General features: G+C 41.0%; 1 protein-coding gene across 7 annotated transcripts in view; it reads right to left on the reverse strand.

Annotated features, from left to right (window-relative positions):
- The window catches only part of SCAI (suppressor of cancer cell invasion), a 128,995-nt gene extending 115,102 nt beyond the window's left edge, over positions 1-13,893 (reverse strand). For 6 of the 7 annotated variants that reach the window (XM_006049271.4, XM_025261664.3, XM_025261668.3 and 3 more), the window contains exons 1-2: positions 8,446-13,893; positions 7,680-7,724 (exon numbers count right to left, since the gene is read on the reverse strand). In XM_006049271.4, coding sequence (XP_006049333.2) covers positions 7,680-7,724; positions 8,446-8,663 — 263 coding nt within the window. In that variant the 5' untranslated portion in view covers positions 8,664-13,893. The remainder of the gene's footprint in view (positions 1-7,679; positions 7,725-8,445) is intronic. The other variant, XM_006049272.4, reaches the window with a different exon arrangement.
- Positions 13,894-13,939: the final 46 nt, after the last annotated feature.

Genomic DNA, 13,939 nt, shown 5'->3' on the forward strand with positions numbered 1-13,939 from the left:
CAGCACTTAATGCTCCACGTAGCCAGGATAAACTCATGCTCTTACCTGAATGTAATCCTGGATCTGCTGTCTCAATTAAATGTGTTCCCATCCAACCTACTATTCAAGCTAAAAGCTCCTCAAGATACAGTGAAGAAAAGGAAATGGCAAGCCACAGACTGGGGGAAAAAATCTGCAGAACATATACCTGATGAAGAATTTTCAGTACAATATAAAGAACTCCTATAACTATATAAGACGACAAACAACTGACCAAAAAAATGGGCAAAAGATCTGAACAGGAAAATTACAAAAGACTTAAAGGAATGCCAAACAAAAACATAATGATGTCACTGCACATCCCCAGAATGGCAAAGGGGACACATAAATGCCAAAATTTATCACTGTACACTTTAAATGCACACAGCTTAAAGAAAGAAAGAGAAGTCGCTCAGTCGAGTCCAACTCTTTGCAACCCCATGGACTGTAGCCTACCAGGCTTCTCCATCCGTGGGATTTTCCAGGCAAGAGTACTGGAGTGGGTTGCCATTTCCTTCTCCAGGGGATCTTCCCCACCCAGGGATCGAACCCAGGTCTCCGCACTGCAGACAGATGCTTTACCATCGGAGCCACCTGGGAAGCCTTATATGCAGCTTGCTGCTGCTGCTAAGTCGCTTCAGTCGTGTCCGACTCTGTGCGACCCCATAGACAGCAATCCACCAGGCTCCCCCGTCCCTGGGATTCTCCAGGCAAGAATACTGGACTGGGTTGCCATTTCCTTCTCCAATGCATGAAAGTGAAAAGTGAAAGTGAAGTCGCTCAGTCGAGTCCGACTCTCGCGACCCCATGGACTGCAGCCTACCAGGCTCCTCCGTCCATGGGATTTTCCAGGCAAGAGCGCTAGAGTGGGGTGCCATTGCCTTCTCTGTATATGCAGCTTACTGTATGCCAATTACATACCTCAATATAACTGGAAAAAGAATACCAAGTCCTGACAAGGATGTGGAGCAAATAAAATCCCATACATTCTGTTAGTGGGAATGCAAAATAGTACAGCCACTTTGGAAATTTCTTAAAAAGTTAAACTACACTTACCATGAGACCCAGCAAGTCCACTCCTAGGCATTTACTCAAGAGAAGTGAAAACATATGTGTGCACAAAGACTAACTCAAATGTTCATAACAGTTGTATTCATACCAGCCAACTAGAAACGAAGCCAAATGTCCATCAACTGGTGAATAGTAAGTGTAGTAAAATCAATGAAATGCTCCTCAGCAATAAGAAGAAATTGACTACAATTACAAACAGTAACACGGATGAATCTCAAAAGCATTATACCAAGTGGAAGAAGCTAGACACAGAAGACCGTATACAGAATGATTCACTTACATAAAATTCTAGAAAAGACAAAACTACAGGGACAGGGAAAAAAAGACCAGTGGTTGCCAGAACCATGACTGCAAGGAAACATGAACAAATGTGAGTCGTACAAGAAGCACAGGATACCAATGTTCTGTATCATAACTGTAATGGGTGGTTATGCAACTGCATACATTTGTCAAAACTCCTCAAACTGTATACTTAAAATTGGTGGATTTTATCATATGTAAATAATACCTCAATAAAGCTGATTTTTAAAAACACTGGAAGCGAAGGCAAAATAAAGATACTTAAGCTAAGGATAGACACAGAATCACACTGATTTCTTAATGGATGTCAGGAATGGTATCATGTATTTTACACTCATTACTTCAATGAATCCCCTCAATAAGTCATTCACTGAATTATCCAACAAAGAGTGACTGAGTATCTATTACACATGAGGCACTGTTCTAAGTGCTGGGAACAGAATAGTAAGGAAAACAGACAAGTTTATATGTTATTAGAGGAGGGTGATAACTCCACAAAGTGGGTACTATCATTACCTGGATTGGGCAAAACAGTAAACAGGTTCAGAGGTTAAATACTTTATCCAAGAGCCCAAAGCTAGTATTAGGAAGAGTCAGGATTCAAACTCTAATTCAGGATTTCTCAGCATCAGACAATGTGAGCAGGACAATTCCTCGGTTGGGAAGCTATCCTTTATGCTGGTGTTTAGCAGTGTTCTTCAACTCAACCCACTAAATGCCCTGATTTATACAACTAAAAATGTCTCTCAGTTCAGTTCAGTTGCTCAGTCATGTCTGATTCTTTGTGACCCCACGGACTGCAGCACACCAGGCCTCCCTGTCCATCACCAATTCCCAGAGCTTGCTCAAAGTCATGTCCATCGAGCCAGTGATGCCACCCCCACCTCATCCTCTGTCGTGCATTGCCAAAGGCCCCTCGGAGAGAAAATCGCCCCTCGAGGAGAACTACTGCATAATTTCTAAACAGACATCACAGCCCGAGCATTTAAAAACTTCTTTTTTCCCACACCTGACACTTGTTCTGAATTCATCTCTCTTAAGACTTCATCACTAGGGCTTCCCAGGTGATCAATGGTAAAGAATCTGCCTGTATCTCCTGCACTGGCAGGAGATGCAGGTTCAATCCTTGGGTCAGGGAAGACCCCCTGGAGAAGGCAATGGCAACCCACTCCAGTATTCTTGCCTGGGAAGTCCCATGGACCGAGGAGCCTGGCAGGCTGCGATCCGTGGGGTCACATGACTGAGTGTCTAAACAACACTGAAGACTGCGTTATACTCAGCCTACATCTTAGCTCTAGCTTGTCATTTTCAACAGTCACACTACTGCCAAAATTTATCCTCTAAACCTTCACAGCTTAGATGAAATGTCTGTAGAAACTGCCCTCATTACCAATACGAAAAATTACTATAAACTCTTTGGATATATACAAAGTCAATTACATCATCTCATTTTTGTGCATCTGTCTCCCCCACTAAGATATGAGCTTTTCCTCAGCAGGGGCCAGATTCAAGTCTATATCCCTAGTACCCAGAACTAGAAAGCATTTAAAGGTTTTGTTTTCTTGTGTTTTTTAATTCAAATGTAATTTAAACAAATTACATACACCTCCAAAATGTATGGATCCTTTTGCTTTAAATACATCACACACACACACACACACAAAACCCGAATCACACAATAAAGCTTTAATCAACATGAATCTTATCCAAACAAATGGGTCCTGTTCCTAATAGGATCTGAAAGGATTCTCTAATTCATAATCCAAAACTTATTAACAGATATACTGAAGCCTTTGGAACTTTTCAAAACCAGATAGAGATTAAGTTTCCTAATCTTAAAACTCCTTTCAGCCTAGTACAGTTTTTCAGGGGCATTAAACAGTATCACATTTTTTTGACCACCAAAGCCCCATCCTGCACTCCCTCCCTCTTACCACCAACTCATCTGTTAGTTCCCTATGTTTTTATTGAGCACCCCTCAGTACTAGGGGTACAAAGATGAACTAAAACAAGGAAACAAGAGTTTTAGTTGGGGGTGGTGGACAGGCAGAATGAACAAAGAAATGGCAACAGTGGGTTATGAGGTGCTTATCTCAAGTCATCTGAAGTTTTTCTCCAACTGTCTTATAGTTTAGTCTACTAGGAATGTTCTCAAAAGATAACTCAGCCACTAACTAATGTCCATCAAAAAGAATGACTTCACAGCAACTATCCTAAAATAAAAATCACACTTGGCAACTGTTTCCTAAAATGGGATAGGATATACAGCGTAATAGTCCACAACTCAACACAGCAGGCCAACTCAAAGGAAGACTTACAGCTACATTCAGCAATTAACTCATATTGAAATGTTCACCAGGAAGTTCCATCATTTGATATTGAGGATTTTATGGCCACAGTATACAACTCATAAAAACAGCTATAAATAATTTCTGGCTACAACCATTATATCCTCTCTCTATAATCTATCTTTAGAGCTTGTCCGGCCATTATTTTTTCTACCTTTAGAGCAATCCCAGAACTGTTTTCTGAGAAAAATCTTGGTCCTGCCCACATGATCTCTTTAGAGATATATACTGGCAGTCTATTCAGGTCAAAATGCTGACTCGATCAGGATCTGACCTCAGATATGTAGAATGTGCGCCCTCAGGATTCCTGACTGAGAACAAGAATTTAAAACTCTGTGCTGCCTGATGCTTACCAAAACCTGGTTACAAGAAAGAATAGTCACGAAACCAATTATTTACGGATTCATTCATTCCATAATTCAATCTAACATTCTCTAGGTGCCAGGAACCATTCTGGGTGCTGAGGAGAAGCAGAGTCCTGGTAGTTTATGCATCCCTCCTTGTCTCTGAACCAAGCCACACCATCAGCAGGCAGTACACCTAAACCCAAGCGCTTTGGCTCTCTGCAGAATGTTCACTGCTGCTGCTGCTGCTGCTGCTAAGTCACTTCAGTCATGTCCGACTCTGTGCGACCCCATAGACGGCAGCCCACCAGGCTCCCCCATCCCTGGGATTCTCCAGGCAAGAACACTGGAGTGGGTTGCCATTTCCTTCTCCAATGCATGAAAGTGAAAAGTGAGAGGGAAGTCACTCAGTCGTGCCCGACCCTCACCGACTCCATGGACTGCAGCCTTCCAGGCTCCTCCGCCCGTGGGATTTTCCAGGCAAGAGTACTGGAGTGGAGTGCCATTGCCTTCTCCGAGAATGTTCACTGGTATCACCTAAACCTGGACTGAGCAGCATTATAAGAAGCAATCTTTAAAAAAAACTGTCTAGTATATTTATCACTGGGGATTTTCCCCCACAAAACCAGTGTCCCCATTATAAAAATCAATGAGAGAAATTTTTCTCTAAGAGTCAAAAAAAGTGTGCCTCCCTTGAACATGTTTTTGATTTTACAGATTGCATGAATCTGGAAGTTGAGCCTTATTTTCTTCTTAGCTTTGTTCTAGGAAACTGAGAGCTAAATACGGAACCAACCTTTGGGAACTGTGAAGTACTTTCTAGTCTATATACTAACTTCGCCACTGATTTAATTTTATTATTCTTCTCTCGTGTCTTCTTTGCCTTAACATCTTTATTTTCAATCCTTTTACTATATATGTTTAGAAAAGAGGTGGGAAATGAAAGGCATTTAATGTGCTTTTTAACCTAAAATTTACTGGATACTTTCTATGTGCCAGGCACTATATTGAACACTTAATGACCCTATTAGGGTTGCTGCTGCTGCTACTGCTGCTAAGTCGCTTCAGTTGTGTCTGACTCTGTGCAGCCCCATAGACGGCAGCCCACTAGGCTCCTCTGTCCCTGGGATTCTCCAGGCAAGAATACCGGAGTGGGTTGCCATTTCCTTCTCCAATGCATGAAAGTGAAAAGTGAAAGTGAAGTCGCTTAGTCGTGCCTGACTCTTAGCGACCCCATGGACTACAGCCTACTAGGCTCCTCCGTCCATGGGATTTTCCAGGCAAGAGTACCGGAGTGGGTTGCCATTGCCTTCTCCGTATCAGGGTTGAACTGTTATTATTTCCATTATACAAATGAAGAAGCTGGGGTTCAGAGAGGTTTATTAACTTGTATATCATCTCAAAACTTGTATTTGATAGAGCTAGGATTCAAATTCAGCCCAAACCATTACACATGGGTGTATCTACAGGCTATCATAGGAATGAACTAAGCAGAGAAGAAGGTGAAGGACACGGTAGAAAGTCTGCGTGGAAGACACGATGTTTGAGGGAAGTCTTAAAAGGGGGGAGCTTGCCAAGGAGCAAACAGAAAGTATTCCAGAGAGAAAGAGGAATCGTGCAAAAACCTAAACCTAAGTTCTGGGAATGGCGAACAGAACAGAGTTATATTCAGCAATTAATTCATTGTGAAGGGTTCACCAGAAAGTTATTTAATACGAGACGTATAGTAGTTCCATTACGGAGAATTTCCAAGGCCACAAAACTCAACTGTGGCTGGGAAGATAGGGAGGAGTGAAATAAAGGCAGTCTCTTCTTTTTTTTTTTAACTGAAGTATAGTTGATTTACAATGCTGTGTTAATTTCTGCTGTATAGCAAAGTGATTTAGTTAAAATTATATATATATACACACATATGTACATACACACACTCATTTTTTAAATATTCTTTTCCTTTATGGTTTATCATAATACAGGGCAGTCTCTTTTCATGATGATACTAAAAAGTCTGAATTATGTTCAGTAAACAAGGGGAACCACATAAGGACCTTAAGCTTAAGAATTACAAGATCAACTTGCACAGTATGTGAATCAATTACAGATTCAAGGTAAGGAACCCAGTCAGGAGGCTACTCTAAGAGTCTGGCAATGGGGTAATAAGAGTTAAACAAGGGTTACTGAAAACAAAGTAAATGTAAGCCATATTTGTGATCTTTAAATTCCCAGTAATGCTAGAAAAAGTAAAAAGAAAAAACTGAAATTAATTTGAGTAATAGTTTATTTAATCCAATATATCTAAAATATTATTTCATGAAGTAATCAACATAAAAATTACTAATGAGAAATTTGCCATGCTCTTTTTGTACTAATCTGAAATTTGGTGTGTTTTTTAATACTTAAAATATATGCCTCACCTTGGACATTAAGTTTTTCATTGGATAAATTTGATCTGTGTTTAGATTTCATAATTTACAGATGAAAAAGCAGATTCACATACCCAAGTTGTTCCAGATATAAACATTTTCCAATAATTAAGTATCCATTTTTAAATTTAAATTAATTACAACTAATAATATTAAAAATTCAGGTTCTCAGTCATGCAAGCCACATTTTGAGTGTTCAGCGCCACACATGGCTACCATATTGCCCAGTACAGGCCTAAAGAGTGACAAGGAAACTTTGGCTACTGACGCCTTCCACCATCAGCATTTCATATCTACTTACTGTTAAGGTTTTCCAGGTATTAACATTGATAACTTAGCAATTACTATTTCAGTGGTCCTACTGGTCACATCCTCATTACTGTAACTTTCTTTCTCTAGGCCAATGCCAACATCTGTGAAAAAGAAATCTTCAAACGACTACACAGAATTGCTATAAAGTACCTGACACGTGGAATGTGCTCAGAAAATGGAACCGACTCGCGCACGGAATAATGCACTTGATGCGGACTATTTTGTGTCTATTTTCCTGTGGTTCAGCTGTTTATTACATTCTATGTACAATGAATTTTTTAAAAGTTACCTATTTTCAATTATTTATTTATTAGAGGCATTATAATGTTAAAAGCTTCAGCTCTGGAGTCATACTAAGAGGATTCAAATCCTGGTTCTATCATTGATTAGATGTATGATCTTGGGGAAATGCTCAGTTTCTCTTGTGTCTCAGTTCTCTCCTGTGTAAAACAGTGATTACCTGTACACACTTCCTTGGGGAGCTTCAAGGATTACAGAAGATAATACAAATAATCACCTGCACATCGTACCTGGCACATAGTAGGTGTTCAATAAACCTTAGCTTTTAAACAGAGCTGGTGAAGAAGTTGAAATTACGGCTAATGTAAAAAAAAAAACTAAGACTTCTCAATTATCCACATCTATTTGCCATATAATCTTAGATACAAAAAAAAGGTACAGCTAATACTTTGTACAGGTAATACTTTGAGGTCCTCAGAAGAGAGATCCTGCAGACAGCTACACTCATTAAGAAAGGAGCTAAATAAAAAACTTCATCTGATACTGTATAATTATGCAGTATAGCACAGGTGCAGCCAAGCAAATGGAAAAATACGAAGAAAAATTAGGAAGGCATTTTGCCTTACCTGCTTTTCCGTTTTCGGGGTGGTTTCTCCACTGTGCCAGTCAGTCTACAGACCAAACAGATAAGATGGTAACTAAAAGTAACATACCAGAACACATCTGCGGGCCATACTGTGCCAGTCAACAACTCAACGGACCGCCCTCGAGAACCCTAGACTCGCTAAGCCCATACCTGACCTTACAAAATGCCTTATGCTGTGTTTCCCTATTAACCCGAAACCCAGCGACCCCGGGACTCACCGTTCCCCTAATATCTGCTTTGCCCAAACCTTGCTCTCTCTCCTGGTTTCTCACTCATCCTCATCTTTATTCGTCACAGTCCATCTCCCCAAAACCACCCACCACCTCCTACTCATTGTCTGCCTCATCAACCCCGCAAACCCCTCCGCTTCCCGTTCCCCATGCCCACCCCCTCCCGCCCGTGCAGTGCCCCTCCGAGCCCCGCCCCTCCAGGCCCGGCGCCCCCCGCATTCCACGGCCCCCTCCACCGGGCGCGCGCGTTCCTGCCCCTCCCGGCCCAGCGCACCGAGTCTCACCCATCGGCGCCCCTTCCCTCACACACCCCTCTCATCCGGCCGGGAGGGTGCGACCGCCGGCCAGCCCGCTCCGCCGCCCCCTAGGCGACCCCCGAGTTCCCCGAGCCTGAACCCCCCTCCCCACCAGTCTCGGCGACCCCGAATCCCTCACGGCCCCAAGCTGCTGCCCTGGGCCCGCTCCCGCGCCCCCGCCCCATCCCCAAGCCCGACCTCCATCCAGCCCCCGCCCCACCTGGGGGCCAGGCGACTCCGCGGCTGCTGGGGCTGCCGGGCTCCTCTGACCATCCGGCTCCTGCTCCGCCGCGGGAGCTGCTCCGGCGGCCGCAGGGCTCGCTCGGGAAGCTGAGACGGCAGAGGCTTGGAGTAGGCGGAGAGGCGGGCGGAGGGCCTCGCGCCTCTGCCAGGCTTGCCGCGAGACCCACCTCCTCCGCGCCTCTCCTCGGCTCCCATTGGCTAGAGCTGTAGTGTAGCCGAAAACCTGGCGGTCGATTGGGCCCTCGGGCCGTCACATCCCGCCACCTAGAGTTTGGTTGAGACTGCAGGTGGCGGCGGAGGTGCCTTAGAGACTGCTAGCAAGGCCGGGGATATCTAAGCGCCACCGTGCGGTCGAAAGTAGAAACTGCGTCTCCGGCGCCAGACACCTGCGGGCAGGTTCTTTTGGCTCAGGTTTCTGCATCCCACACACCTGCTGGCGCCCCCCGACACTGCGTTCGCTACGCCAGACCCAACAGCCAAGCGCTGCAGTTTCCCAAACTCCTCTGGCAGGTGCGACAGTGAGCTAAGTCTCCAAACTGAGCTTCATTTTTGAACCACCTCATATCCGGTCCCTGACTACATCATGCTGTAATGGTCAGAACTCAGAGGCGCTTCAGAGAATCCAGCAAGAAAACTGTAAGAATCTTATCAAAATAAAGCGTGGTTTATGTGCTCAGTACTCTGTAGAAAAGATCACAGGCTTGGGTGCAGGCTTCCAAGAAAGCAAGAGGTTTATAAAGTAAATTACCAAGAAAGGAAAATCAACCCTGCAAACAGAATTGATGCCATCATCAAAAGCAATGGGCTCCGTTTTCAAATGCCTATACAGAATTGACCCCTGAATGTGTTGCTAACCATCTTGTGATACTGAAGGTAATTGTGACCTCTGCTCCAGCTAATCGATTTTAAAATAAATTTCTTTGTATTTTTAGTGTTGTTGCCAGACCTAAGCATGCAAGACTACCAGCACATCTTTTCTGCTTTAACAAGACCATCCTTCAAAATAAGACATAACTCATTAACATATTAACAAAATTCTTCCTTTTTGGTGGAATCCCCTTCCCCTTGCTGCATTCCTCTGTAGTTTTTGTTTGGTAGATCCTCAGAATCTATTTGGAGCTGAGAGGAGGTATAAAACTCTTAAGCTACTTCTGTTTTAGTGGAACATGCTTTTGTGCATCAATAATATAACAGCTTAAGCCTTTTGTCCCAAAAGGCTTGGGACAAATCTCTTATCTTCACAAATGGCAAAAAATAAGAATACTAATTTTTCATAAAGTCGAATTTATTTGGTGTAAAGGACTGTCCTTTATTCTGAGACAGCTCTTTTTACATACTTCCTTCAGTGAAATAATGGTAAATTGTAATGGAATCTTTAAAATGGCATTGTCAAGGAAAAATTGACATGTTGGCTTCCCAAATTAGTATTTTATATAATCCTCAAATTACAGAACCATAGTCACCTAATTCCCAACCAGTAGTATCCACCCTATTACCAAGCCAGAAAAAGGAAAGAACCCCAGAATAATTTGTCAAAGACTGGGGAAGATGGGGTAGGAGTCCTGGTGGGATCAACTTACTAGGAAGACTAATTTTGAACGTCATTCACTGTTTCTCAAAACATGAATTAAAACTATTCTGCCTGGTTTTCAAGGTTTTTCACAATTGGCCAATGCTTCTGTAACACACAGTATTGTCAACAGAGCTGCAGCTATTCATTTCTTAAGCTTTCCCAAGAAGTACGTACCCTCAATTCTCTCTCTTAAATCGTGTCCAAGTTCTAGTAATCCCTGCTTCTGTGCTTCTACTATATGAAATGCATGGCCCATCATTCTGGTACATGTTCCTCTTTTAATTCACACTTCCTCTTTTAAGCCTTCCCCAACTACTCCATCCTAATCAAACATTTCCTTCTCCAAATTTATTGTACTTATATAAACTACACTATGTCAGCAATTATATATTGCCTTGGATTACTCTTACTTCCTAACTACAATGAATTTGGGCAAATGGCATTAAGTGTGCTCTCAATAAATTGCAACTTTGGGTCAGGGACTGGGTATTTGGAGTGCTGTTTTTAATCCTGAGACCAACCCTGTATGATATTCTTAGACACAGAATTTTTAAGATTAGAATCCAACTTGCCCGGGGGTCACACAGCTACAATAACTAACATTGTGTAAGATGAGTAATACTACTCTAGGATGCCCTAAAGGGGTTCAAGTTCCAGCTCTCCTGCACAAACTTGGGCAAGTTACCTATGATGTTTCCGCATCTGAAGAAAAAATGAACAAAGAGATAATATAGTCATCGAGCCATTTTAAGGATGACACAAAATAGGGCATGTACAGTATTCAGTTAAGTGTGCGCAATACAGGTTAGCTATTCTTACTCCCTGGCAGACCTGGGGTTCTTAACTTAGACTGATCCCAAAACCTGTATTCTTTCCACTATTCCATAATGCCTGCATTCAGTCTTTGATAACACATTTCCATTTATATAAAAAAGAGCAAAGTGCCGAGAACAGTGGATCCCCAAGGACTGAGTGGAATACACTTACGTAATAAGTATTTCTGTTGACACACATGCAAAAAAAAATTCATAAACTTCATGCACTTTTGAATTAAGAAAACATCTGAATGATCCAAACCAGCATAAACTTACTATCACAAGGGTGAAAAAGGAACATATTCACTAAGTGATTAACAGGAAAACTAGTAAGAGGGGAACAGGTTCCTTCCCCAAGCATCCCCTGTGTTTGGTTTCATGCTAGGGGACTTTCCAAATGCTCCTGTTCGGTGTTTCACTACTGTATATTTCATCAGCATGACTTCACACGGTTTAACTACGCAAGTGAAAGAGTTGTGACGATCTCATGAAGCAGGGTTCTGGGCAGTGGATCCAGGACAGAACATTGAATGTTGCCTTTAAAGAACTGGGACACTTGCAGTCAAATGCAGAACAAGAAAAGTTTCACTTCTGTTTACTAGTCAAGCAACCAAGTAAAGGAATAAGCATTTTTTAAAACTGTGTTATATAAAATGCTAACTTCTTGTTGGGACATACTACAGACTGCATTAGATAAAATTTTTTGACAAACTTCCTATAATCTTTTTATTAATTTACACTGAGAGAATATAGCACCTTTCATCCAAAGAACTGAAGGTGCTTTACAAACATTGGCATTTAGAAAACAAGTACATTTAAAAATCTGGATTTTTGCTGTTAATCTCTTCCACTCCAGATATACAGTTTTTTGGAGGCTGATGGAAAGCAATTCTATTTGTGCAATAAAAGAGGCTCAGAGAGAGTTCAGATTTGCTTTCACAGTACAGGCATTTTCCAAAACCTGATGCTGGGCTTACAAAGCAAAAACACACAAATCTTAATGCGAAGAACAGTATTTCAAACCTTATTTCAAAAGCAAAACCCAGGGTTTAAGACATCAAAACCGTCCAACAGTTCTAGACATCCAGATGGAGTAGGAGCTGATGCAGGCTGCATATTAGAGATGTGCTCTTGATCCAGGCTTTTTAGGATCACACTCGAATAAACACATTTAAAATGGTGAGATTTTTCAGGAAAAAGCATTAACCGAGAAAAAGCTAGCCAAGAGCATATCAGAAAAATGAGGAAAGGGGAGTAATTGGCAATTAAAAGTAGACAGTTCTCACTAGAGCCTAGGACATTTTATTAGAAACCAAGTATATCATCGGCAAATAAAAATAGTTATTACCCCCATTAATACAACATAAGGGATTTTACATTCAGCCTAGACACAGGGAGTAACAGAGCCTCCTGCCTACAAATCTGTGACTTGCAAGTATTTTCCACCACATGATTACTCTAAATAGTACATAGCCCTTTTTATTAGAGGGATCCAAATATTCCTTTTAGGCTTACAAAGTCCAATACATTCACTCTCTCTTCCCTTTACATGTCTAATATTAAAAACTTTTTTTCATGCAAAAAGCCATTATTCAGTTGAAGAGAAAAAAATCAGGCAAAACAGAGATGGCAGTTAAGGAATGGACAGAAATATTGGCACATGCCCAACTAGTGACAAACAAATGCAGTACACCATGACTTAAAAATAAAAGTCACATTACACGGATAACTAAAACAACTACATCAATCTAAGCTAAGCAGTGTCAAATGTGAAGGGCTGAGGGCTACTGATTTTATTGGTACAACTTAAAAGCAGATGAGAGCAAGCACTTAAATACAATTTATGGTAACAGAAAAAAAAAAAAATACTGCAGAGAGCTATTCCAAGACCACACCAAGTTGTCTGCATCATTAATTTCCAGTGTTTCACAATTAGTAAAATACATAGCTACATATCCCTGTAAGATAAAAAATACCTTTCCCCCTGAATTACACTGGGGTCAGGGCAGTAACACAAAGCTACTGACCCAACAGTTCAAGTGTTTGCAGCAAATGTGTTAGTCACTTCTTTCTTGCAGCTGTACAGTTAAAAACTATACAAGGAGCTGTGTGGTTAAGGGGGTCAAAATTAAAACAGTATTGTGCTCATTTAATAAAGGAAAAGCCCTGATGAAAAATTATGTGCCAAGAAGCTTAGACTATAAAGATTTTTATTGCATTTTTAGGTAACCTGGAAGTTCTTATCCTGAATGGGAAAAAGTTGGTTTTCAAAACTACCTGAACAGATGCTAAAGTGCTTTATTAATTGGCTGGCTTCACAAAGATTTCCTGGAATGACAAAAAATTAATTATAGTAGTAAACGGATACCAACTATTTCACAAAATGGTTAATTCTAGTATCATTTATGACCAAAGTCATAAGAGACACTGGAACACTTGTCCTTATTAGGCGGACAGTTGCATATCAAGAACTAATCATCACAACCCTTTGGATATTCAAATTACTCGCACAAAGCCAAAACATGGTATCACAGACCTTTACAAAAAGGACAATTTGGGTTTTTTTTCTACACTTTAAAAAATCTGCTTCAGATTACAGTCCACAAATACAAGAGTCCTGACTTTTCAACCTTTCCAGTTGCAGTTAAAAAATGAACACTTTCTAAAAGTTAAGGTCAAGTGTTACAGCAAGAAAAGAATGATTCCCATTGAAAAGTACATATATTTTACTTAATGATACTCATGAGAGACTGTAAACTGGATTGATCACATTCTACTCAACTGGTATCAAATGAACATATCAGCATTACAAGTATTAAATGTTTTTCTATTACTAGAGAGGATATAAACCAAAACATTAATATGGCAGTTATTTATTTAGGCACAGTTTAGTGATTTTTTAAAAATAAATAGTACTGAATTTCAGTTGAAGTTTTAAACTTAATAGCCAAAGGGTCAAGAACTCTGATTAGGAAAAAAGAAAGAATAACTTTATAAGCTAACAACGTATGCTGTTTAAAATTTCTAACACTTTAACCTATCTGAGTTTTATTTAGGATTACTTTATTAAAAAATACAAGGAA

Source organism: Bubalus bubalis, chromosome 12 (assembly GCF_019923935.1).
Source record: "Bubalus bubalis isolate 160015118507 breed Murrah chromosome 12, NDDB_SH_1, whole genome shotgun sequence".
Classification (NCBI taxonomy): domain Eukaryota; kingdom Metazoa; phylum Chordata; class Mammalia; order Artiodactyla; family Bovidae; genus Bubalus; species Bubalus bubalis.